General features: G+C 39.6%; 2 protein-coding genes across 3 annotated transcripts in view; one reads left to right on the forward strand and one right to left on the reverse strand.

The window, feature by feature from the left end:
* The window catches only part of LRBA (LPS responsive beige-like anchor protein), a 347246-nt gene that overhangs the window by 152136 nt on the left and 167334 nt on the right, over window positions 1-27776 (reverse strand). For both annotated transcript variants that reach the window (XM_072405905.1, XM_072405904.1), the window contains exons 38-39: window positions 9387-9533; window positions 6345-6481 (exon numbers count right to left, since the gene is read on the reverse strand). In XM_072405905.1, the coding sequence (XP_072262006.1) occupies window positions 6345-6481; window positions 9387-9533 (284 nt within the window). The remainder of the gene's footprint in view (window positions 1-6344; window positions 6482-9386; window positions 9534-27776) is intronic.
* MAB21L2 (mab-21 like 2) lies at window positions 2073-4871 on the forward strand. Its single transcript, XM_072405903.1, has one exon. It carries the CDS (start codon window positions 2791-2793, stop codon window positions 3868-3870), a length of 1080 nt encoding a protein of 359 aa, XP_072262004.1. The 5' UTR covers window positions 2073-2790; the 3' UTR covers window positions 3871-4871.

The following is a 27776-nucleotide window of genomic DNA, read 5'->3' on the forward strand; positions in this document are numbered from 1 at the left end:
AAAATGTTGTACATGCTGTATTGTTATAGACAAATATATCTACACATTACATATTAATAAAACAAGAAAGCATCAGTAGAATATAAAATAAGTAATCCAAGGCTAACAGCATTTAATATTCTCGAAGTTCCAGGAATATCCCAATGAATATAAACTAAAAGACAAATGTTCCAGGCATTGTGAGTGCGATTCATACTGTCATACTCTCAGATATTTCTGGATCTCATAGCTGAGCTCTCTTATATTTCTATTCATGTCCATATATTCCCAGCAGCAATTCAAGCTTCATCAGCAGTGCAGGAATGTATGGAAATGACAGGGAAGGGCACTCCAGCTTTTCTCATAAATAAATGGGAGCAGTCCAGGGGCTTTATTAGTAAAAATAAATAAAAAGATGTCTTCATTAGATTTGTAAAGTGGAATATTTAGCTATTAATTCCCCCAGAAGAGAAGACATTTCACACACCTATCAAACGATCACGCCATATTCACCTCCAATTCTGATTAGGACATCATGGAATTGGCTGCATTAGAGAAGGAATGATCATGGAATTCTAAGAAGAATTCTCAGACTGGATGTTACACAAAAAGAGTGAAAATCATGGATGGGAATAAAAGTCCCTGATCTCTGTGTGATGAGTAGAATCATAAGGACGGGTTGGTTACTGAGAAATATTTGGAAGGAGCGCTATATAAAATTCATCTAATAGAATCTCAAAAAAGGATCGTCTAGAAAAATAAAAGTCGGGTGTGGGAGTTGTTATAAATGAGGTGTAAACAGAAAGAAAGGGAGGTGTAGGTGCAGCACAATGCCGGCTACATAACACCCAGCCAAAAGCAGATTATCGGCTCCCGATGACATTATACCTACACAGGTCTGCCGACTGATATCGGGGCTGCAGAGTAATACAAAGCGATCTGATAATATGAATTGCTGTTCTGTACAGAGAGGGGAAATGCCCGGCACAGATCGCTAGGTTGGAGGATGGACTCAGCAGCATCCAATTCCCACAACACTGGGCTGACACATGCGATCCCCATAAAAGACTACAAATTCACCGATGTGATCGGCACCTCCCTGCACAGCCGATTATCACATAGCTCCTAGGGCTAACAGTACACACAATGAGTATTACCGCCTGGAAGCAATAGACGAGTTATAAGCAATGATCGGTATATATCACACACACAATGCCATGTCCTATGGTGTACAATAACAATAAAATGTACCGATCATCTGATATTATATATACATTTTGTGTGAATATGGAAATCTATGACAAACAGGTGAATCCCGGGAGCCCCCGCCGACCCATCAGAACATTCTCATCATAGTAAATAAAACTCGTGTTTATAGAACGAATACGCCAAGGATTTGTAGAAAATAAATTCACAGGAAACTTTTACAAAGACATACTTCTCCTTTTATACCAAAGTAAAAACACACGGGTACCGGGCAATGATACAGCAGAGTATAAAATACTGAGATGTACACACACACATACACACACACACACATACACACACACACACACACACACACATACACACACACACACACATACATGCAGATCAACTCATTCATACATCTAATTTCTGTAGTAAATCGCATCAGAAAGGATCGGCATGTGTAGCATACAATATTATTGTACGGATAGATAAGCCAGCTATAAATGAGAAGATTGTATACAACGAACCTTGGATATAATACCATAATAATAATGGGAATACAAAGTGTCAGACACATTCATCCTGGAGATATTCCCCCGATTTATAGTAATTATTTCTGTATATTCCCATCTATTGGTTTGCTACAATACAAAGTTGTGTTTTTCCTGCCGATGTGAAACGAAAACAGATGTGTATAGGGAAGGGAAGTCACGTGTAACCCCTTGCTGCAAGCACCCGGCCCTGGGACCCCAGCACCCACAGGTGCCAGTCCTATGGATGGCACCCCCCCTTCCTGAGCCTGCACCCCCCTGCTAATCCCAACCCCCCTCAGTCAGCTTCACAAGGCATCAGCAGCAGTGAGGGCCCCTGTGGTGAGCAGGCGATGGTACCGCGGTGTGCCGGTGCTGAGCAGGGTGTCGGGGGGCTGTGTGTCGGCCATACATCTTCTGCCAGTGTAGGTGCAGCTCGGGCACTGCTAGTAGAGGGCTGCCTCTGACTGCCGCGGCCTGTGATTGGCTGAGGCGCTGACAGCTGAGCGTTGTATGGAAGGCAGATTCCCCGCCCCCTCCAGGGCCCTGGGACCATTCATAAAACTAAACAAGTCGTGCAATAGCCCTGAGACAGCGCTTAGCAGGATCCAGGCGGGCACACAGCAAAGTCTTCTTCTTTACATCAGCATCCTGTGCCCTGGGTGCCACCCTGACCTCCAGCACACCCAATACACCTAACAAGCCTCAGCTGCAACAACTTTTCCAGGGATTGCTGCTGAACATAAAAAACAAGCGGGATACGCCTCCAAGAGAGAGAAGAAGAAGAAAACAACATGCAGGGTCCATCCACATAGCCTGATGAGTTCACCAAGGGTGCTGTGACCGCCGCTGGTTACTCACATCTCCTCTTCCATGAACACTGGCCTCACACTTGTCACCGACTTGCCTGGAAGACTGGAAGTTCTGAGGACAGGCTGGACATCATCATCATCACAGCTCTGCCACCGAGCGCCCAGGTCCAGCCTCCACCGATCCCATCTGTCGGCTGTAATTAGCAGCGAGTAGCAAAGCATTGGATCCCTCAACGTACTGCGATCCCCCGGTGTACAGCCCGGACCTGTGCCCCAACATGATCGCCGCCCAGGCCAAGCTGGTCTACCAGCTGAACAAATACTACACCGAGCGGTGCCAGGCCAGGAAGGCGGCCATCGCCAAGACCATCCGAGAGGTCTGCAAAGTGGTGGCCGATGTGCTGAAGGAGGTGGAGGTGCAGGAGCCCCGATTCATCAGCTCCCTGACCGAGATCGATGCCAGGTACGAGGGCCTGGAGGTGGTGTCCCCCACAGAGTTTGAGGTGGTCCTCTACCTCAACCAGATGGGGGTCTTCAACTTTGTAGATGACGGCTCTTTGCCGGGCTGTGCGGTGCTGAAGCTGAGCGATGGCCGGAAGAGGAGCATGTCCCTGTGGGTGGAATTCATCACCGCCTCCGGCTACCTCTCGGCCAGGAAGATCCGCTCCCGCTTCCAGACTTTGGTGGCCCAGGCCGTGGACAAGTGCAGCTACCGGGACGTGGTGAAGATGATCGCCGACACCAGCGAGGTCCGGCTGCGGATCAGGGAGCGCTATGTGGTGCAGATCACCCCGGCTTTCAAGTGCACCGGCATCTGGCCCCGCAGCGCGGCGCAGTGGCCCTTACCCCACATCCCCTGGCCGGGGCCCAACAGGGTGGCAGAAGTCAAGGCGGAGGGCTTCAACCTGCTGTCCAAGGAGTGCTACTCCCTGACCGGCAAGCAGAGCTCCGCAGAGAGTGACGCCTGGGTGCTCCAGTTTGCGGAGGCCGAGAACCGGCTGCTCCTGGGGGGCTGCAGGAACAAATGTCTGTCCATCCTGAAGACCCTGCGGGACAGACACCTGGAACTGCCCGGACAGCCGCTCAACAACTACCACATGAAGACCCTGCTGCTGTACGAGTGTGAGAAGCACCCCCGGGAGACCGACTGGGACGAGGCATGCCTGGGGGACCGGCTCAATGGCATCCTGCTGCAACTCATCTCCTGCCTGCAGTGCCGCAGGTGTCCGCACTACTTCTTACCCAACCTGGACCTGTTCCAGGGCAAACCACACTCTGCCCTGGAGAGTGCAGCCAAGCAGACCTGGAGACTGGCCCGAGAGATCCTCACCAATCCCAAGAGCCTGGATAAACTATGAAAACTCATGGGGACACTGGGCGACACAAGCCCTGGCAAATTTTGGCATGTGTGTGTGTGGGGGGACTACAATATCCCACCGCCGCCAAGAGACATGGAAGACTACATTCCACTGTAGACCAAAAGACTGAATTCCAGTGCAGGCCAAAGGACATTGCATGGCAAAGTTTACACACGATGTGGAGTCTGGGACCTGGCCATGTCAGATCCAGGACTGTGCAGACATGCTAGGGCCAATCAATATTTCATTTATGAACTTTTCATGCAAACACATAGCACACAATGGAAACGTTTAATGCACTTGCAGATCACAGAAAGAAAAAAAAAGGCGACGAAGGAATCAGAAATGACTCCAGCAATACTTTATGCCGAATGACTGATGAATATTCGTATTACACCAATTTGTGACAGTGGGGTTTGTGATAATATGCATGGCAGGACTTTCATATCCCCTCTGTCCCAAAATGGACCGGGTACATTATACCGATTTATTATACTTCCCCCTGAAATAGTAAACTCTCCGAGTCCTCATCACAAGTTTTTGTGAGCTCCTAAGATCCGGACTCAATAGGTTTCCCCAGAACTACTTGGAAGCACCGAACGAATTCCTTTGTCTCCATTCTAGGACAACCTATTGGGAAGTTAGGAGCGGCCCATGCAGCCCCCAGCACCCTTCAATGGGGTGAAGGGACTTTTCCTTGCACAGGAGGTGAGGGGTGACTCTCTCCTTCCAAACAATGTGAATCAAGTCACAGAGAAGCAATCGGACTTAAGAAAATGAAGGTACATATTCATAATGAAATGTAGCAGTTTTCTTTCTTTTTTGCCTGAATGTTTGTCACAAAGTGAACAAAAAATTATTTAAACTATATGTACAAAATTTCAAGGTTAATTGTATTCTAGTGCCAAGGTCAGCCTGTGCCCAGCAGCTGACACACTGAAAGCAGAAAAATACCGATAATATTAATAATAATAATAAAAAAAAAAACAAATCTAACTTCAGATCTGTGTCTCGGTGAATGGGAGCAGTGGGTGCATCCTGTGTGTGACAGTGTCAGAGTGCTTGGTGGTACCTAAAATCGTTCCAAAAATGTTTTATTTATCATTTCATTATTTATTCATATCCAAACCCAAGAGCGGCTAATATCTGCAGGATGGGTGTGTAAAGATCACAATAATTCCCCGGGTGTATTTTAATTTATATTGTCATTAGTAAAAGCAAATTGTTAACATAGAGAAGGTATAATTTATAAATCAACAAATGTAATTATAAATGCCGAAAGCGTTCGAAAAAATACAATTAAATATATATTATAGAATCGCTTTATTGTATCCCCGGGTATAGGATTAGATCTTTGTAACTTTTCATTGCTATAAATCCAAGACTGGAGATTTTAGTGGGATCGAGGATCAGTCCTATAAATGTCAGAGCCGTCTAGTATAATGACAAGCAGAAGGCTAGCCTGTGGCTACTGATTGGCTACAAAAACAAGCAAAGTGTGAATATAAACAGCGATGTTATCGCACAGATCCTATCTGCACCGCACACCGCCTGCAAAATACACTGACACAGGGTTTTCTTCTACACTGATCACTACAACCACCAAGGAAGAGGCTGCTATCTATTATTATCATACGACTTTTATATTAAAGTACGAATTTTGTAATATTAGTAAGGATAATTTATCAAAATAAAGAATTTATTTATAAAAGTTTAACTGAGCAAATAAAATAGGAAATGAAACTGATAAAATATTAATCGTGTGCTAGCAAAACTCGGTAATTTTATTAGGTCTCTCTCACATACATTTATAAACAAATGTTCATATCTAATAATTTATAATACATATATTATTTACATATTGTGTAATAATTTCTACACTGAAATTCACAAACATTTGTCAACAACTATTCGAAGGACTGTAATGAAAATAGTTTTACACACTTCTGGAGAATTGGGAACATGGAAATAAATGCACGGAGATGTCATGGAAAATTGAGATGTTTCCAGAGAAATGTAGGAATTAGCGATGTGGAGAGGATGTATTGTGGGGAATATTATGCAGTGAACCGTGTATGATGACAAAGCTGATGCAGCCAGCCCCGGGCAATGTCACATGTGCCAGCCTGTAGTCCGGCCATGCAGGGGGTGCGGTGTTAGTATGGGGACAATGCAGACACATGTAGAAAACACAGATTTATGTTTGCATGTTCTGCACATGTGGTCGATTTATATACACAAACTCCTGGAGCTGCCACACGTTTATATACAAAGGTGACAACTCAGAGCTGTGTTGTGTATAGGAAGCTTGTTAACTCTGATAATCAAAGTGTGGGTATTGGGATTATACAATTATATAGTATTATATGGTATTATTACCAGCCTTGCTAGAGGTCATCAGTAATGCTCAAAGCTTCACAGTGATTTATCATGGGGTCCTGGCCAGCCAGGCAAAGGATCAGCCCTTCTCTTACCTTTGGATCGATTTTCTTAAAGTTGGGATCATCTTCATCCACCTCAAAGTAGAGCTCGAAGGATGTGACGGACAGAGTACCCTTCAGTACAATGGAGGGAGCTATTAATTGAGCAGGAGTGCTCAGACTCACCGGACCTGCCAAGAAATAATTGTGTGAGACCCCTAGAGCAGAACCCCCATTCATTTCACAGTGCATAGCAACAAAAGCAGCCTCTTGTGTGTGACCATGTGTGTTCTCACTATTCTGGGCACGCTGCTTTGCACAGAATACAGTGTGCCCACTGGCATGGATTATTACATCAATGTATGGGCAGCGCTGCCACATACTGACCCACTGGAAACAAATGGCCAGAGAGCAGTGGTTACCATACAATTAGATAGTTCAAGGCACAAAACAACTAATCAGATTTAATCTATCAAATACAAAAGTATAAAAAAATTCAACTGGTTCTATAGGCATCATCAGCACCACTGCCATTTCCGCAAAAATGATCAGCAATGTTGCATTCTCCCTGAGCAAGTTAGAAAATGAAAGCTGAGATGTGATTGGTAACAAGGGAGGACATGACTATGTTTAATTCTATGTCTGGTTTGCGCTGCAGGAAACATGATGCAATTGCATGTACTTGTCTCTGGTAAAGCATTCATGCTCTGTGTGTATGATGCTGGCTCAATATTCAGCATCACATATGCAACCTGGGGCTTTTTTCCAACTCCTCGCATTCACATTATAATAATTACATTACACCGAACCCTTTCTATATAGGAGGCAGTATTATCTATTCTATCCGATTTACATACATAAAGCCTCCTATGCTGCAATTTCTGGCGCACTTCCATCGATCCACAATTGAATAGTCCAGTGCGATCACTTCTACATTGAAACAATTTCTTTATTCAGTGCCTGAGTGACATGGAAATTCTGGATTAATAAAGTGCTGGGGGATGAGGAGCACGGGCCAGGTAATGATTTTGGTGAATTACTGCCAAAAAATTTCAGATGAATTGTCATTTCCATCGATTGGTAGACGGGTGAGTGTCTTTAATCTGCCATCAATCTTCATGTGTGCCATTTGGACAATGAGGAAGATGCTCTGCTGAGATTAGAGCAGCCTCTGCCCTCTATTCCCTGTGTACAGATACATTGTGTTTGCAGATGGGCAGCAGATAGCTACAAGAGCTGCCTTGATTTCCCAGTGCTCGGCCTCACAAATGAATGAAATAAGCAGCCCTGTGTTCTTTTGCACCCTGTGCATTAGCATGTAATCCAGAGGCAGAATAACATTTTTCCAATCACTCCCCGACATTCAATTACAGCAGGGAGAGGGCAGTCTGGACCAGGAGGGGAGGGGGCAGACAATTTACACTTCATTTCCAAGCCACATCACTTTATTATTGAGGATTACCTCTTAATCCTATTGCCATTGTCAGGATTATGTAATTAAACCCCTGTCACCTCTATTACAGTATCATTGTATTCTCCTCAATTGTATGTGTACACATTAAGAAAAGATAATGTCACATCATTTTGGATGCAGAAAACCCTCCAAATTCCCACTAACCCTGCTGTAATCCACTAAATGGTTTTTCACTAAACAATTTCAGCGATTTCAAAATATTTATCATTAGTTTATTCAGATGGGTTCTTTCTTTGGATATACAGCTAAACCCTGCAGTAGTACTGCTCCAGAAGCTCTGACAAGGCAGCTCTCTGTAACCCTTTTATATCCCATGCTCCAATTTACATGTGGGGACCCCTAATTATCTCCGAGCACATTATCATTTATATTTAAAATGCCAACCCCACCCTCCAAATACCTAAACCGTTCCATTCTGCACACATTTTACTTTCAGATTGTCCTATTCCGCATTCCCAGATGGGCTTACATTGTGTAGATACTAGGGGTGATTATTACATACTTAGATAAATACTGGTATTCTAAAATGACCTTTCTGGTTTATTAGAAGAAGTCCGATTCCTCCTCTCATTACATCATATTCTAAGTTTTCCAGCACAGATGGAATATTCTACACATTTTATTTAGCTGCATTTATTGGGGAAAGGGGGTGGTGGTTGGGCAAATATATGGGACAAGAGAACTAGTTTTGCCTTCTCAACCAGGACCGAGATGGGGTAAAGGGGGCATCTTTATGCTGCCACGAGGAAAGGTGCAAATAACTTATATAGGAAGTCAAAAATCAGATACAATGCATGTGCATCAGACAGCATAGTGCAGGAATTATATTTAAATCATGACAATGTGCAGCAGATATGTAAAATCTGGAGAACCAAACTTTACATTCCATGAAATCAGCGGGTTAAAGAGACAGAGGCAAGACAGATATTATAAATCTCTCTTATATATTGTCTCTTTTTAATAACATAGTTTGTACTGAAATGCAGCAATGTGTGAAATAGAATCCACACATTACTGCATTTCAGTACGAACACTATTCCATTCCATTCTATTTCTTTTCTAAGTCATAACATTTGAATATATAATGTATAAAGGCTCCAAAAAGTACTAGTTATGCAGTATACTAATATCAATAACCATAAAACAAATATTGATTTACCTATGGTCAAATGATTAAAGTGTATAGTGTTACAATACAGAGTACGCAGAAGCCAATGCTCTGGCAGGGCTATAAAGTTGTTGCTGTGATGGCAATTCTGAAATAACCATAGCCTACATTAGTGACTGCGCTCTCTACATAGTCATGACCTTTTGTACAACTCTGCCTGAAGGTGAAAGTAGACAGCCCCTATTTGTCCAAAAAAGATCAGGATAGGATTTCAGCACATTAACACACAGGGTCAGAGATATGGTGGGGGCACAATCACTGATGTCTGACACTTGGCATATAAAGAGTTTTAGATATCAGGATTGGTCAAAGTGAGTAGAAGACTCACAGTGTCATGTAAGATGGTTGAAAGAACAACATTTATCTGCAAATGGGGAGAAACAAAGCATTTACCAGACAGAGACAAGTAGGGAATGGAAGGATTTTCTATCAATAGGATGAGGCTTTAGTTTACCTGTCACATTTTCAAGGTCCTTCTCCTCCAGTGATGACAAAGTGTCATCATCCCCTTCCAAAAGACTATCACTCTCTGTGTTCTGCCCTCCTACAACATGGCTCTTGATGGATTGTTTTCCTTTCACAAGGGCATCTTCTTCTGCATCTACAAGTATTTAACAAATAATAGAGTCTGGTCAAGTTTAAGGTCATATCAAGGGATACAAAAAACAAACACATTTACATCAGGTACATGAAAGATACGTTTTTATTGTGTTAGCCAACACAAGTTTGAAGAAAGGAAAACTTCTGCTCTGTTTGATTTTTGTTTTTTGGAAAGTATTTTGTTGAAAGAGTGTTTAATTTACAATGCACAACTATGTACTTAATACTATTTTAGGCGTTAAACAGATCCAAAACATATCTTGCCCAGCTTCATCCTTTTCCAGGTATAAATGTCCACCATGTGAAGCAGTATATATAGTGGTATCTCAAACAACCGCCAAACTGGCATCATGCCAAATTTTAGCCATGATTACTTGATTACTTCCTAATAAATATCAGGTTGTGTGCACTATACCATTATTACTTTTATGCTGCATTCTTAACAAGTTAACACATTTGCGTGGCCCAAATTTTCCCTAACCTTACAATGTGGCTGAGGAGCTGGCACCTATCTGTGAGTAGACCGTGGCATGTACACGACCCAAACTATTATTACGTGATTTTTTTTTTTTATTTCTCGTATTACTGAATGCTAGTTTGGTCCAGAGTTCCCCAATAAGGTAAGACAATCACAAGTAGTTTATAAAGAGATATGAAGGAGGTTACTACAGTACAAGTGCTGGCACCTAGAATGGGAAAATCTCAGACTGTTGTGTTTGGCAACTCTGTGGAAATTCCTGGTAGGGTCATAGATGGCTAGTAGGCCCCACCGCACACATTTCTATTGGACCAATACTTTATGATGGGTAGCCTCAATAGCCAATATAAATGTGCAGGAAGTAGGAAGGAGGAAGAAAGCTTCAGCACTATTAGGAAGTAATGGCTGCCAGTCACAGTCCAACTGAAAGATTTTGTACTTAGAAGTGGTAGCAGGTATGTGGGTGCCTGCACTTTATATTGAAGCAATTTTTTTCTGAAGTTCCCCCTTGAAGCATTGAATTCAAGATTTGCAATGTTCATTTTAACAGGTTTCTTCCCAGGCTCTAATTTTGTCAAAAACAAATACAAGCAATGTAAACTAAACTGAAAAAAAAAGTTGCATTAAAATTGTGGAATCAGATTCAGAAAAAAAATCCATTTTGAAAACCATTACATTTTAAAATAATATACAATAAAAAATAAGACAATTGTCGAGCTAGTACTGGTATCTATCAAATACCACTTCACCCTGCATTTTTGCCCAAAGTAATTCTTTTTGACCTTTAATACAGAATGTTTGGAGACCAGATCCCTGAACAGCCAATAGCTGCTGTTGAAGTTGCTATCAGTACTACACAAAGCAGTTTGTACAAGCCTGTGGCCTGTATTGCAAACTTTCAGTCAAAAGGTGCTAGGAAAAAATGTCCACCCCCCTCGTGAGAACACTTGTCTTTACATAAATAAAACTCCCCAAAGCTACAAGTCTGCCATGTGAGGAGGAGGAGGAGGAGAGCCCCTAATACTGCTAGAAATGAAACACCATTCCAGTTTGTTAAGGTAGCATATGTGCAACATTTTGCAATTGTTCAACCTGAGCCGAGAAACCCCCTGTCATGGAAAATATGCAGCTTATTGATATTTGGAATGGTTTTCCTGTAATTAACTCCCCCTGGAGGATTTTAAGTTAGCAGCAGTGAAATTACCAACATTGCTCTAATACACACCACATGGGCTGGGGCCTTTCACAATTCTCAGTGGCCTAATAGTGCTCTGCCGCAGGACTTTCTTTTCTTTCTTTCAGCAATTAGAGTGCAGCTACCCTGAGCACAAATTAAAGGATAATGATTGTGTTTAGAACTGGCCGTAAAATATCTATAGTTTTGGAAACCAAGTCTAGACTTTGTCGGCTTAATCATCGTTTCAAGAAGATGTCAACGTTTCCTCTCTGAGGCTGGAAGCGTCACTTTCTCACACTGCAATCTGCTTAAATACTGAAAATCCCCAGAGCAGCAGAGGCCTATACCACTGACCTTATAGCAGCGTATCTGGAGTATGCAATTCTTTGTGAAGTCAGACACACTGAACCATGGGATAGTTTATAAATCAGGAAACGTTGTAACTTAGAAACCATTTTGGGGCATTGCTCATGGATATAGTCAAATACACATATAATTTAATAAATGCAAATTACTAGTTGCAAGTAAATTGCAAGTATTTAGGAAATAACTTTTACGCATATTTTGTCAAAACGCATATTTTGACAAACAGCCCATAGCAGCAACACCCTGAACAGCCATCTTGATAGATCGGGGTAAAAAAAAAAAAAAAAAGGTACAGTGGCTAGTGGTTACACCACATTTACACCTTATGGGTATATGGTGCATTTATGTATTATGCTCTTTTCAAAAGGTGTATTACCAAATTAATCAGTATAAAGTTTAAAGTTCTGTGTTACCAGTATAATCTGCTTTTACACAGACAGGAATTACATTCTAAAGTCTTGGTTTCCATGAGCCTGTTCACACCTGATGTGAGGTGACCCCATGGACTGTACAATGCTTGGAACATTACCACACATTACAGTGGGTATGATTCAATAAAAATCCCGAACCAAACAAATGGATGTAAAATTATTCTCATTCATCAAAGACATCTTAATCCAGAAGTTCTAAAACTCAACTCTGAGACAAATTCTGACCAGTTGCACTATTTAGAGAAAACATACTTTTATTTGCACAGACAAAATGCTCCTTTATTGCATCATGCAATCTTGGTTGTTTTTTCTTTCCTGAATGTGATTCAAAGAAAAAGAAAGAAAAGATACATATCCTATTCTGTATCTGCCTACACTATGCATATCTGTTTTCTCCCATTTCCTCCCTGATATATTTCATTTTGACAAGTTACAGAGCATTACTATTTCAGTGAAATTGCTATAGAAGTATCTGCATTTTTTCAGATAGTACAGGTATTATAAATGAATTCAGATCAATATATTTCTGTTACATATCAAAACAATCTCCAACCTGTTTTTTTTTTATTTATTTCAAACAGATGTAGACAACCAGAAAACAATTATTGAAATATTACTGCACATGAAGAAAGGCTGTGGCCGATATAAACTAATTCACTTTACCTAATGGTGCTGATTACTGTTAACAAGATTGAAAATTACTTTCTAGAATGGACTTAAACTACGCTAACCTTTAAAGCATTTGTATTTACCTACACTTATTTTCTTTAACAAACAGTATGGGACCTTTTAAAAAATTAATCACTAACCTCTGTACTTGATGGCACTGGAGAAAAATGCTACGTACACACGTCAAATGGTTCTCGTCCGATAATCGTCTCAGTTCTGATATTGGACGAGAATCTGATGTGTGTATGGCACCCGTCGTCCATCGTCCGAACGACTGTCCTGGCGAATCCACAGATGATGGACAACGAACGCTCCTAATGTAAGGGAAGGGGTGTGCTATGCGCAGCGGGGTGCCGCTCCGTTGTTCTCCCTCTCCCCTCTGCATAGAATGCATGCAGTCCTTAAGTCGTTGGAAATGATCATGAAAGATCCTTTCCAACAACTAAAATTGCACGTGTGTAAGCAGCTTTAATCATCCTCAAAAATTACATCAAAGAATCTTAAGGTTAGTTTCAACATTTCTGTTGAAGTTTACAAGCATCCATCATTAAGAGATTAGCAGGAACTGTAGTCTCAGGGCCTTATTATTAAATCGCAACTAAACCTTAATTTTAAAAATCTGAACATTTATCTTGTCTGCTAGCAGTTGTATACAGGGGGTATACTGATGCAGGTTTGTTTAGAGCATTATAAGTTCTGAGTGTTGGGATATATGCTGTAAAAAATTTCTGCACACCGAGCTACAAAGACTTTTTTTTTTTTTTTATGGATTTTTAAGAAGAAGCAAATAAAACAATGTCCATAGTCTGGACATAGATGTACTTTAAACACATCTTTCAAATGAGAAGAAGTATGGGGGTTCACTGCTGGACTTCTACTGAAAATGTTTGCTGCCCAACTATCTGGCTTTACCACAGACCCAGAACAAGTATAGAGTAAATGAAAAGTGTTAGAATTCCTTTTTATGTGCCAGGTGCAGAAACATCAGAAAGTATCTGAACAAAGACCTTCACAGCAGGATCACTATTAATTTATTTGAAGTGTATTTACGTATTTATTCTGTAGAATTTAAAAGATGGAAAGTTACTTCTGCTTTGACACAACCATGTCAAAGAAATCCGGTTTAAATGATTATTACTTGTATTTTATATAGCACGAACATTTTATGCAGCACTTTACAAAGTCCATAGTCATGTCATTAACGTTACCACAGAGGAGCTCACAATCTAATGTCCCTACCATAGTCATGTGTCATATGTTGTTAACTCAGTCATGAAGTGTGCATGCAAGAGGAAACCCATGCAAACAAGAAAAGCATACAAACTCTATGCAGATACTGTCCTGGTCAAGATTTCAGGTACCTCAGTGCTGCAGATGCCAGAGTGCAGCCACTGAGCCAACCTTGACACACATTATTTAAATCTTCATTACAAGGGGGAAAAAAATTAGCAATTCCTCTAATATGGGACTAGAGCAGGGATCATTTTTTTGCTGCTAAATAACTAGGGAACAATTTTGAACAAATTGTTTGTTGACTTCAATTTTTAAGCTTTTTTAGACTAAAAAAGGTATGCTGATTCTGAAAGAGCAGTTAGTTTTCTTTTATCACATCAGGATTTTTCTTTACCACTTATATTAATGCGATCACTGTAGCGTTGATTTGTATAGGGCTATTCATTTAAACGCAAGACAGTGTGGTCAGAGGTTGTGCTAATTGTGTGAATAAGAAAAATTTATATTTCTACCTACACACACATTTCCATTCTTTCAGATCACATCTGGCTCTGCTGTTTCTCATCCTAAGTGTCTAAACAACCCTGATACATTTTGTTATATCTGTGGCAGTTTCACCATTCACAGTCACAGGGTGAACATCAGCACATTTGTAGAGCAAGCCTATTTGGCATATTTGAAAGTTAAACTTGGTGATCACAATAAATCTTGGGTCCCTCTAAAGGTGTGCAGTGTGTCGAGGGTTTACAGATGTGGACAAAGGGAACATGTGATAAGATGTCATTTGGTAAACCTACGGTTAGGGGAGAGCCAGGAGATCATTTTAGTGAGTGTTACTTTTGAATAGCGAAAACATCAGGATATAACAAGAAAAATAAATGTAACAGAGTATCCTAGTCTACCATCGGTTATACGCCCAGTGGCTCATTCAGATGAAATTGAAGAGGACTCTGTTCAAAAGGGATTTCATCAGCATGAGTTGAGTGATTTGGGTCAATTGAAGTAGGCTTCAGAACTCCTAGCATCAAGACTGCGTGAGAAAAACTTACTTAAAAAAGTAACTATCTCTTACTTTCTAACCAGGGAAATTGCATTTCTGCAGTACTTTAGAACTGACAGTGGACTTTGTGTATTGCCATAACATACCTGGATTAATGAAGGAATTGGGAATTCCGATCTATAACTGAATGGCGACTATTCATCGATAGCTCAAAGTGCAGGTTAAAGTGTGTCCCCCTTCACAATGGCAAAATATTTGGGTCAGTCCCAATTGGCCATTCAGTTTCTCTTTGTGAGGAATATGCAGACATAAAGAGAGTCATTGAGTTGTTGCAATATCACCAACACAATCGGGCCATGGTATGCTTCCTTCTTGGTCAGCAACGCAGATACACCAACGATCCCTGTTATCTGTGCATGTGGGACAGCAAAGCTTGTGAGAGGCATTGGGTGGAAACAAATTGCCCTAAAACCAGTTGATCCAAACATTCTACTACATGAGCCACATGTTGCTAGAAACAATATTATATTCCTGCCTCTGCACACGAAACTGGGTCTGATAAAGCAGTTTGTTAAAGCTTTGCCAACTGAAGGAGACTGTTTCAAATACCTAATTTTTGCATTTCCTTGTCTGTCATTTAAAAAAATCAAGGACAGTGTGTTTGATGGTCCACAGATTCGGCAGCTCATCAAAGATGAATATTTCATCAGGACAATGACAGAAGTCGAAAATAATTCTTGGTTATCATTCAAAGCCATTGTCAGGGACTTTCTTGGAAACACATGAGCAAATAATTACACAGAAATTGACCAGAAACTTATGGGGAGCTACAAAATGCTTGGTTGCAATATGAGCATCAAGGTGCATTTTCTGCATAGCCATCCATCTAACTTCCTGGAAAACCTTAGTGCAGTCAGTGATGAGCAAGGTGAACAATTCCACCAAGATTTGAAGGTCATATAAGGATGGTATCAGGGTAGATGGGATGTACATATGATGGCTGTATTGTTGGAGCATCTAGTGGGATTGTCCTAACACTGAACACAGCAGGAAAAGCTACAGGTGTAAATTTTTACCTTAACCGCTTACCCTATTAATTTTCAAATGTTTTTTTCTGAAAAAAAAAAATGTCAGAGTAACAATAAATCCTTTTTTTGACAAAAATAGAGGGTACCCTGTAACATAAAAACTGGACATGATAACAAAAAACTTGGGTCATTTCTGGATTCACCACCCAAAATTTTGTAAAAAAAACAAGTGTAAGATCAAACTCTACAAAAATGCATTCCCCAGTTTAATTAGGGATGTGCTTAATTAGACTACATTAGAAAAGGTTTAAATATCATGTGGAGACTTCTGGGGGCAGAGTTAGGAACACCTAGAAAATAATACATTTACTAAATTATTTTACACAACTAAGAGTCTTTGTGATGTGCCATGATACATTTTAAAAGCCTTATAGATAGGATTTAAAAAAAACAGGCATTTGCAAATAAATATAGCTGAGCAGTGGTGTTGCTTACTGCCCCTGGATGCCTACTGACCAATGCTAGGTGCCTGGGGCCAGTACGTGGCTTCAGTTTTGCAATACTCCAATAATATCTCTGGTCTGATACAATTCTAGATCAGTTTTGAGATTGTAACACAGAGCTGTATACAATGATCAGTCATAACAATAAAGCTACCTGCTGAATATCACGTAAGTCCCCCTTGTGCCATCGAAACACCTCTGAATAATCAAGATAGGCAGTTTAAAAGACCAATTAAGGTGTATAGTGGTATCTGGCACCCAAAAGTTAGCAAAAGTTGCTTTAAAGAGTCCCTAAAATGAAAAACAAAATATTTGTTTTAAGTTATTACACACTAAAGAACACTGTTCTGTTCTTTAAAAAAATGTGTTTAGGTAGTTCCCATGAATACCTTACTTTTTCCCTACAAATAATGCTATATGGTACCATCAATTGTAGCCAACCTTTTGTGCTGTAGAGAACTACATGCATAATACACAATTAAATCCATGGATATGTAGTTTTCCTACAGGCCAAAAGCTGACACTGCAACCAATCTGTTTCCCTCTAGTGTCCACCTAAAAACCAGGTGAAAACCTCCAGCAACCTTAGCACAAATCGAATGCACAACCACTTAAAAAACAAAACAAATTTTATATAAAAAAGTATATTATTTGTATATATGTAATTGTTGCTCATTGTACTGTGGGGGCTGTGACCTCTTTGTCCCTTTGTCCTACCCACATTGAAATAAATCAATACACTTTTGAAGTTCTGTAACATGTGAGGTAGGGGCCTCTATGGATCAGACTAGGTTTTCCAGCACATCCCATAGACAAGATTGGGATTTGTGGAATTTGGAGGCCAAGTCAACACCTTGACCTCTTTGTCCCTTTGTCCTACCCACATTAAAAAAAATCAATACACAGAAGGTGCTCTATGTACCAATGTGGGTGCATTTCGCAGAAGCAGGCAATATGTACCACCAGGCACAGAGAGTTCGGACATCAAAATAGTCTAATCTCGGCTCAAATAAATGTCTGGGATCCACATGCAGTGAGCACAGCATCCCAAAAGAAAGGAAAAGTGTGAAGACATCTATAGAGAATGAAACCTTACACAAAAACTATATAAATTATTTGCAACTATTCATAAATTGGGTTTAGGTTTTACCATACATGTACTTCTAAAGTTTGGTATAGTAGTTTCCATAAAACCCGAGCACAATTTTAGTAGGTCTCCCTTTCTACAAGAACAAATCTGATACAAATAAAAAATACAGAAATAAAGAAACCTAAGACAAATTCAAGCTTGAACTTTTTGAATTTATTTAAGACCTGGGGAAGTGAAAAGAGTAGCTCCTACAGCTTATCAAAGAACAACTAATAAATTGGGGGGGTTGAGGTTATGATACTTTGGAACAGTTGTCAGCAGATCCAAAAGAGGGCAGTGTTTCAAAATACACATAGACCTATTATGTGTGTGGAGGAGGAAGTGATGATCTACAGTGTTGAAAGCAGCACTGATGTTTAGTAGAATTAGGAGGGAATACAATTCCTGGGATGTTAGCCAACAGGTTACTAGTAAGTTTTGTTAATGCTGTTTCTGGACAAGATGAATTTCCATAAAATAAAAGCACACATCACCAGACTTTGTAGCTGGTCATTTTAGGAGTGAATATGTTTTAGTAGTGTCATTTATAGAAGGACATTCAGCCTACCTTTTCACTGTAAAATTACAGTTGTTTGCCATTTTGGAAGTTTTCTAATTTTGTTGAGTTACACCTGGAATTAAATTGGATTTGCTAACTATTTGGCACAACATACTCCAAGGGCTGCTTCAGATTTACAGTTCACCACAGTGTTCTACAGCAGGCTCAACCACACTCCTAACTACTCCCTATCAAGTGAATAGGAGCAGCTGAGAGCCATTTTGTACATGTGGTTCCTTTTTTTATTTTTTGGAAGAGAAACCATACCTTAACCTTAATTGCACTCAACCACATGACAAAGCAATTGTCAAACTCTGTGGTGAAAAGGGTAGCTGGGAGCAGCTTATGGTGCAGTTTTCCACTGCAAGTCTGAAAGGGGCCTAAACCCATACCAACCTTGATGGTGCTTCACCAGAGTTTTATCGCTGTTTATTTTTGTTTCTAGATTTTTATTATGCAGGCCTTTAATGTCTATTTAAAGAAAAGGTTATTGCATATTTAGGAGTTTTCCAGCAGAGGGTGTAAATGATTATGCAAAGTTATGTAAAAGGTTTTTTAATGTAAAAAAAATGTATAGTAATAGTAATGTAGTTTAGTATGTAATGTATCTATATAGTTTATTTTCCAAGGTTTTATTTAAACATTGTAGATTAAAAAGTGTCAATCAGAAAACTAAATTAGATATTAAATCCAGGTAAGTAGTTAGACAATATGTGAATGTCTTAAAAGAGTAAAAACTTGTGCAAAATATTATTCATTCTATGGAAACTAAATAAAAAAAAAATCCACAGAAGTACTAGTTCAAAACTATTTTTACAGTAAAGAAAAGAAATACACTAACACATAAAATGAATTAGTACCCTTACTGTACAAAAGGCAAAGGCTAGGGCTACAGTGCAATTCTCCACCCTGGTTTCTGAATTTAAATGTTTTATAGTGTTACATCGTGCAGTATTCAGCCCTATGGCTGAATGCTTCATGGCATTGAGCCATAAGGTTGCAGTCAGTTCCTAATTGAGGTTACAATGTATGTCTTTCCAGATACATGTGTTGTGAGTTGTGAAACTTTTTCATCAAGAAATATGACTGAAGAAGAAATGACATGTTCAATAAAATGTCAATTATACACTAGTGGACTATAACTCCCAACATGAGCTCTATAAATTGCATATATTATCTCTATGACTGATCCATCTTCTCCCTCTGAGTTAACCTAGATTAGGCATCAAAATTCCTTACAATTCCAAAATATTGGCATATTTTATTGTTCTGCTAGGTCATATTGACACAAAAAAAGTAGTCAAAAGCAGTGTGTGAGTTTGAACTTGAACAGAGACAATGGCCAATGTATACTAAATCTGAAGTTATGGAAAATACATGATACTAATGATTACAGAAATGAAAAACTTAGAATATGTAATGAAATGTTGTGGTACAGAGACCACAGAAGGCTAGTGATACAGGGCAGTGACCACCAGTCCAGAGAAAACAGCCATATGCTTGTCAACATAGGGAAAAGTTATGCTGTGACTTGAAGTCAGGAAAAGTTCAAATGAAGCAAGGTGGGATTTATATTTGTACTGAGGCAGGAGAAAATGGAGTAGAGAATGTTGAAACCTGTCACTGCATTGAGATATAGGGGGAAAAGGTCTGTGATGAAAACCGTGTGTGGGTGTGAATATTTTTAACATGTTTCAGAAATGTTAGTCAAAAGTATGGGAAGATGAGATGCCACTGCCAGCAAGCAAATGTACAGTGTATGTACCTAAATCAGACATGTTTTATGTACCTAAGGGTTAACACTTTTCTCATTCTGAACAAAACCAGTAAGTATGGGATTTCCTACTTAGTACTCTGCAATAAATGCCTCCAGTAAATTTTAAACAAAAAAATAAACAGCCACAGTGGGGTTTAAATATTAAAACAGTTGAACACGTGCAATTTGCAAAGTAAATTTTCACCTCACGTGAGGTAAACCAGAATTATAGTCCTGCAAAAAAACTCTGCATTCAGGTAAATTCATTATTGCAGAAAGGACAGGGAATGTCTCCTCTGCAATAAATCACACTTGTCTGATCAGTTCCTTCTGACGCTGCACAGGTCAGTGTACATTGCCAGAACTAAATGATCTCCCAAATGAATGCACAGGACATACGTCATCCTGGCCCGGCCAATCAAAATGGTTGAAGATTGGACCCAGGAAGAAAAGAAGATAGCGGTGCCCGTGATGGAATGTGAGCTGAATTTGTGTGAAAAATAAAATTTAGTTCCACTTTAAGCCAATCAAAAATTAATTTAGAAATACCCACAATTTCCCAAAATCCCAACATTTACTGTTACCCCCATCAGTCCATCCATATCCAGGGGTCAAAGCACTTCTATTTTAACAACAGGCAAGGTCACGTGCCCAAATCTTAAGTGCTTTGAGAATTAATACAGGGAATTGAACCAGGAATTCTAACAGAATTGGAAAATCTATTATACTCTGCAACTCCCATCTCTCGCCTCTAATGGATTCATCCACCTGGACTCCAACACGTCCTCTGCTGCTGCCACTCTGATGCTATTTCATCAAGCTATTTCTGTGACTGAATCATCTTTTCCTAATCCTGGATCTCAACAAGCTTAGAAGCCTCACTACCACACATATTACTGCTCCTATGGATTTCAGTTTGCCACATTGTTTATTGGACTCATATGGTTTGCAGTTATCTGTCAAAATGTATTATTAACCCTGCACTCTCTTTTCAGGCACTCTTCCATCTCCTCCCCAGTCTGATAACTCATAGGCCCTGATTCACTAGGCAAAGTCAGAGGCTCGGTCGTGCATTCGTATTCGGGATCCAGAATCGGAAACCGTTGCGCAATTCACCAACTAAATGAGCTCGCTGCTGGAGCCGCGCATCCCCGGCAGTTTTACACTGGCCAGCTTGCATTAAAAGTCACTGTTCCCCTAAAAAAGCATTCTTTCTAATGGCACACATATTACCCCTAGCCCTAAAAAAAAATATTTGTGCAGTTCAAATGTTTAAAACATCTATATGAAAATTAATCGCCTTAATTGGCGAATTCGAGATCTTTGCAGGAAACCGGCAGGCGACTTCACTAGAACTCGAGCTAATAGAGGTCCCCTGCTTTCTCTGTCTGTGCTCCTGCACCTTTTTTCTCCATTGCTACTGTCTGGTGATCTCACCAACCCTGGGCCCCCCCCCCCTCGAGACACACAGCCTCTCCTTTTCCTTACACTTCCAGCAAGATACTCCCTTCTCCTAACCTCATCCCCTTTCACCCTACCTATAGGTTCTTACCCCCTCTCTCTGGCAGTCCATGGAATACCAGATCTGTTGGCAATAAATTACCTTCCATACACAACCTTCTCCTTTCTAAACTTCCTGGCTCCCACTGAAACTTGGCTTTCCTCCTCTGACTCTGCTGCTGCTCTCTCCTATGGATGCCTGCACTTCACACATAACCCTGGACCTGGCAACAAAGTAGGGGGTGGTGTGGGTCTCATTCTCTCCCCTAACTGTACATACAGAATCCTTCCTACCCCACCCTCTCTCATTTTCACCTCACATATTCTTTCCCATGACCTGCCTACCCTCATCCTTGGTGACTTTAATGTTGAAGTGGATGAACCCAACCATCCTTCCTCAGCCAAATTGCTCTCAATCACCAGGTCCAATGACCTACTACTGACTTCCTCACTTGTAGCCGTGCATGTGATGAGGTTATAAGACTTTTCTCGAGCTGCCCCAACTCTGAAATGGTCTTCCTCCTCCTATTCGGCTTGTTCCTACCTTCTACTCATTTAAAAGGGCACTCAAAACCCATTTTTTTTTTTTTCAAACTTGCTTACCCATCCTCTTCTGTCTTTTGAAACAGTCACTACCTCCCACCACTACACATCTCCCCTCCTATCGTGTGCTAACTCCCCCACCTACTAGATTGTAAGCTCTTCGGGGCAGGGTCCTCTCCTCCTGTGTCACTGTCTCTATTTGTCTGTCATTTGCAACCCCCATTTAATATACAGCGCTGTGTAATATGTTGGCGCTATATGTATTCTGTTTAATATTATTATTAACATTATTATTATTAATAATAATGTTACCCAATCATGTTAAATTGTCCTTCAGCTTTATCTTACTTACTAATCCAGTGCTGGTAATCATATACGTAACGTTTATTTTGTATATCATTAATAATATCAATAACAACTTGCTTGAGACAGTCTAATAAAGCCAAAACTAAGGAAAAGCAATTTTTTCCGCAGGAAACATATGCATATACGTGATATAAGTCATAACAATATGCATACAAGTCATTTTATGTATCTAAAGTTTGTCTAGAATAGCAATGCTAACATCAAACTTTACTTTCACTCAAAATTCTTTGTTATTCTTTATTCGGCAAAGCAATAAGGTCATGTACCTAGCACATTTCAATTAAGTGCAAAATAAACCCAATATGGCACTAGCCACATGAGTGTATGTTCCATTGTTTGGTTAAGAAATGTTTACCATCAGCATAGGGACCCCAATGAGACTGGCCTTAATGTCTGCTATATGGCCTACCCCCATATAGATAGATCTGTGGGCCTAACAATCTCTGGTTTATTGGAGGTGTTGTGGTTATCCACAAGCTTTATGTGAGTTTTTGATTACAGAGTGCATTTATCCTTTACTTTCTATTACTATTTACCCTTCATTGTAAGACTATGTACACACATCAGATGATTCTCATCTCAGGGCTGATATTGGACGAGAATCTGGTGTGTGTACAGCGCTCCTCAGCCATTGTTCCGTTTGTCTGTGGATCCCCCAGGACAGGCGAACATAATGAAAGTAAAGAGGAGAAAGTGCAGCGGGGTGCCACTGTGTCGCCCCCCCCCCCTTTCCATAGAGCAGAACAGTGCTGTATGTACAGCACGCATTCATGCATTGTACAGTATTTGTTATTTGCATGGATTGCACGTGTGTACCCAGCCTTAGATCCACAAGATGCAGATTACTGGCTTAAACAAGAGAACTCCTGTTTAAACAATGTGATAATAAAATATCATACACATACCGTAGAAAACCTCTAATGGCACGAAGGTAAACCTAATCCTAAATAGGAGGATTGTTATATTGATGTTAAGAGGGCATCAGAAGTCTGGGGGTTTGCCTTAACATGCAGTTAAATCACAAAGGCAATCTGGCTTACCTAGCAAAATTTTATTTGTAAAGCAACACAAAGGGTGCTTTTATTTATTTGCCTGGGGAAATTTGTAAGTATCTTGATTGCCTAGTACACATTACTATACTTTTTTGTTCTTTTCCCTCATTATAACCTAAATTAACATACAATATTATATAGGGATAATATACCAGACTCTGGGCAGAGGTAAATCCCCCAGGATTCCCCCCAGCTGGTGCTAAACATGCATAAAAAAAAGACATGTATGTCTCAATAAATTAACAGATTTCTAAACTGATAAACCATCGTAGTTATGTGTTTCAGTGTTTCAAGCAAGGACAGGTTCAGATTTCCAAAAGATGATATATATGCCGGCACGGCGAGAAGGATACCACAGGATCCACTGCCACAATGCCTGCCCAATGTACTGGACAAGATCATTGATCACTGATGAAATCAGTCAGAAAAGAAAAAGAATTACTATATTTTGGGGTCACACACTGGCTGAAAAGGGTTTTATTTTATAATGAATAATGTATACAAAAAAGGTGTCGCAGCCCAGAGTGTTGTGATTAATTTTGTTTTCCATCAAATAATAATAATTATAAAAAAATTCAAGCAGCTACAACACTGTTACCATTATACTACAGGCTATTCTATATGATAAAGTGCTGAAACCTTGTACATTACAGCTTGCAATCTCTACTTTTGTTCCCAACAGATGATGCAACTGGAAACAAAGGCAATATGAGTAGAAGTTCATTAAAATGAAGTGCAGGTCAAAGATGTCAAGTGCGTCTAGAGCTATAGATATAAATAATTGACAAGAGTGCTGAAACAAATAGAAATGGCAAGTTCACATACACTAGCCAGTGCAAGAATTGCAGTATTTAAACATCAAATGTTCATGGTCTTGTGAGATTCCTCTGGAATAGCTGTGGAATCATAAGGCAGCATGTTTAAATCTGAACTAATGAATCCTCTGAAAAATTTGTAATAAAATGAGGAAAAAACAGGGCCTGACCACATTATCTTCCCTGTTCATTCAAAGGACTTTGCATATAAAACAGTTTGTTTCAATTAACAACACAAATCTCTTGGAACACAAATTTCCAGACAATGACTCCTATAAATAACTCTAGGGAAGAGTTCCACTGTGAAAAATGACTCGTGCCTCTCTCTGAAGAAAGCTAATGTGAACTTGGAAAGGGCAATTAAATTGTCAGAATTAACAAATTTGTTTTTAACTAGAAGATAGCCAGAAGTATAGTCTTGGGGCTTGTATTGATCGGTAGAACAGGAACATTCGTCTTCAGGTATTTACACTGCCACCTTCGCATTAGAGGCTGCTTTAGACCCCATCAATCCTTTCAAAACATTGCTATGACTTGTGTGTCTGCACAAAGTCTTAAAGCACCAGTGTCAGACACCAACTTGACAGCACAACACCTATGTCATATCATTACCTAAGTGGTAGCCAGTAATGACAGAAAATAAATAAAGCAAAACTAAATATCATGAGTATTGTTTTCAGTTGAAAAGTTAATAAACAATAAAAAAAAATAATCTGTTTCTTTTTTTTAATGCTAATGGAAAGCAATTAAAGAATTAACCCAAAAATAACTTTGGATAAAGCAGAGAAGGGTCAAAAAAAATGTGATGGATTTGCTTTCAGCAGGAAGTGATACAAAATCTGAAGAGTAAAGGAAATTTAATTCCTAATCTTTACTTGAACATGTTTCCCTATAAAAATGTACTCTTTTCTGATCTGGTGGCAAGTTAACATTTTTATTTTCCCTTATATTTTTAGATCTAATAACAATGGGCAATAGGACAAACAGAGTGAATGTTTCTAAAAAGACAGCAATAAAAACAAATAAAAGATCCAAGATCTCACTCTATCCAAAATAAAGTTTTGGCTCAAACGCATTAAAATGGAGCTTCATATGTTTTTGCTTTGTATCTTTTTGGAGTTGGGACTGTAACAAGTGAAGAGTACCCTGTGTCACAGAATAGCTAACGCATGTTTTGCCTAGGTTGAAAAGTGTGGCTAAATCCAATAGGACACAAATTGATACTGGGTTGCAGTTTACTAGCTGGAATTAAATCTGATTCTCCCGCGCAGGAAGCTGAGATACCAACCACTCTAGGATGGATCAACTTCCATGTTTAGCACGGTAGAGAATGCACAAAAGTATCAATATCACCATGTATTTTTGTGCTTTGCATTTATTCTACAATTAAAAAAGAAACAAATATTGACATAATTAACACCTGATAAATAAGGACCCATACCACAAAAGATGCCCTATTTGTAATGATAGATCAATGATCCAAAAGGAAAAGGAAATGCCACCATTTACACATTTCTATATTTGGCTAAAGCAAGTTGGAGACAAAGGCCCTGACTTATTAAAGTTCTCCAAGGCTGGAGAGAATACACTTTCATCAGTGAATGTGGGTAATCCAGCAAACCTGGAATGGATTTCCTAAAAGTAATTAGCTATTTGTTAGCAAATGTTTTCAATCCTGGGCCAGATCCTTCTCTAGCTTTGCTGGATCACCCAGCTTCACTGATGAAAGTGTATTCTCTCTAGCCCTGGAGAATTTTAATAAATCAGAGCCAAAGTGAAAGTGTAGATGTGAGACGTTTCCTTGGAGGCAGGTGTGTTTGTACAGCCACATATCTGAAGGCCTAGACCAGTGTTTCTCAACCCTAACATTTGTTCAGAGGTTACTTGAGTAGTTTTGTGTGTTTCCTGTTGGTGTAAAAGGTAATTGGTGACAATAGTAACTATCTGTAAGATTGATATTCGTACAATTGGTCAGCAATGTAAGAAGCAATTTTCCTGTTGACCACCACACTAATGTACTGTGAGCTGTGGATATAGTAATTATAGTTGGGGGGTTCCCTAAGAACCTGAATGTTATTTCAAGAGCTCCACACTGGCCTAAACTCTTGAATTAATGGTCTCTTCTGAAGAAACAATTTAGTCAGACTAAACTCTCATCCTCTAATTTGACATAGATCATGTAACCCTGAGCCTTTACATTTGTGTCTGGAACCTGAAACTATTCAAAAAAAAAGTATTTTAACTGTTCACTTTTTCTTATTAATATTTACTGCATGACCAGTTTTGCTTTCAGTTAACATTGGAGTAAAAGCTTACGTTCAAAAAAGAAAAAAAAAGTGACTCAAAGATATGCTTTTTAATTCTAGCTTACAAGCCTATGGTACTTTAATTCTTTTGTTTCATATAAAAGCGCATTTGTCAGCACGGTGCTTATATTGCTAGCAACAGCAAATAAAACCCACTAAACTAGTATTGATTCCACTTTTACTGAAGATACATCATAGCCAATATCACTTTAGCTGGCCATCACCTCATCCAGCTCAGGAAGCAGTGGTGAGTGTAAATTTACTATTTTCTTTTTCCATTTAAATGACATGCCTAATGCAATCCCCACTAATTTTACCTTTTCCTCAATTAATTGGTTATACTGTAACAAAAAGTACCTAAAATTACATTATTTGACAATAAAACCCCTCAAAACAAACTTGTGCATTCTGACAATTAAAGTTTTTTTGTCTGAATGTAGATTTCCACTATTTTACCATGTGACTTCGGGGAGACTAACACTTGCTAAGGATATAGGAAGTTTTAAGTGCTTGTTTTAAGCCACTCAGATATCAGATGGTGGTCAATTGCGGCATGTAAATGTAACTGTTAATGTAACTGTTAAGGCATGGCAAAGGATTCTAGAAACTATATATAAGATAGACTGATCTTATCGGGCGGAAATCATCTGATGTATGTATATAGTATTAGAAGTGTGAAAGACACAACCAGAAAATATGCATATATGAGGATTTTGGTTGAGAACTACTGCTGGAATAATGATCATTTGGAACCAGTCCCACAAAGTTGGCAACAGCTACAGAAGACAGACACAACATATTAGATGGCCCTGTTCCATGACCGTCTGGCGTAAAGTTAGATCCTTCTCTCTAAAGTTCTGGAATGCTTAATACCCATTGATCCTTTTACTCCACTTTTGGGTCTTCCCATAACTGAACTTTCCTAAATATTTCAGAAAAAGCTTACCATATTTTTTGCCGTATAAGACGCACTTTTTCTTCCCCAAAACTTCAGAATCTTTTTTTTCTTGATTTTCCTCCTTTAAAATTGGGTGCGTCTTATATTCCGGAGCGTCTTATACGGCGAAAAATACGGTATATGCCCACAGCATTACATTACAACTGAAGGGTGACTTTGCCCCACCTTCAATAACAAAAACTAAGTATACACAGATAATAGTTGCTTGAGATGAATGGTTGTGCTCATCCTCTGTGTACTGCTGTTCACCCCTATGGAGAAGAGCACAGCAGGGTGCTGCTCGCCTGTCCTTCCTACTCCATAGAACAGAATCATATGTGTTTATGCTCCCTTATTCATCCGTCAATGTAAATGGTCATGAAAGATCATTTACAG

Source organism: Pyxicephalus adspersus, chromosome 3, assembly GCF_032062135.1.
Source record: "Pyxicephalus adspersus chromosome 3, UCB_Pads_2.0, whole genome shotgun sequence".
NCBI lineage: Eukaryota > Metazoa > Chordata > Amphibia > Anura > Pyxicephalidae > Pyxicephalus > Pyxicephalus adspersus.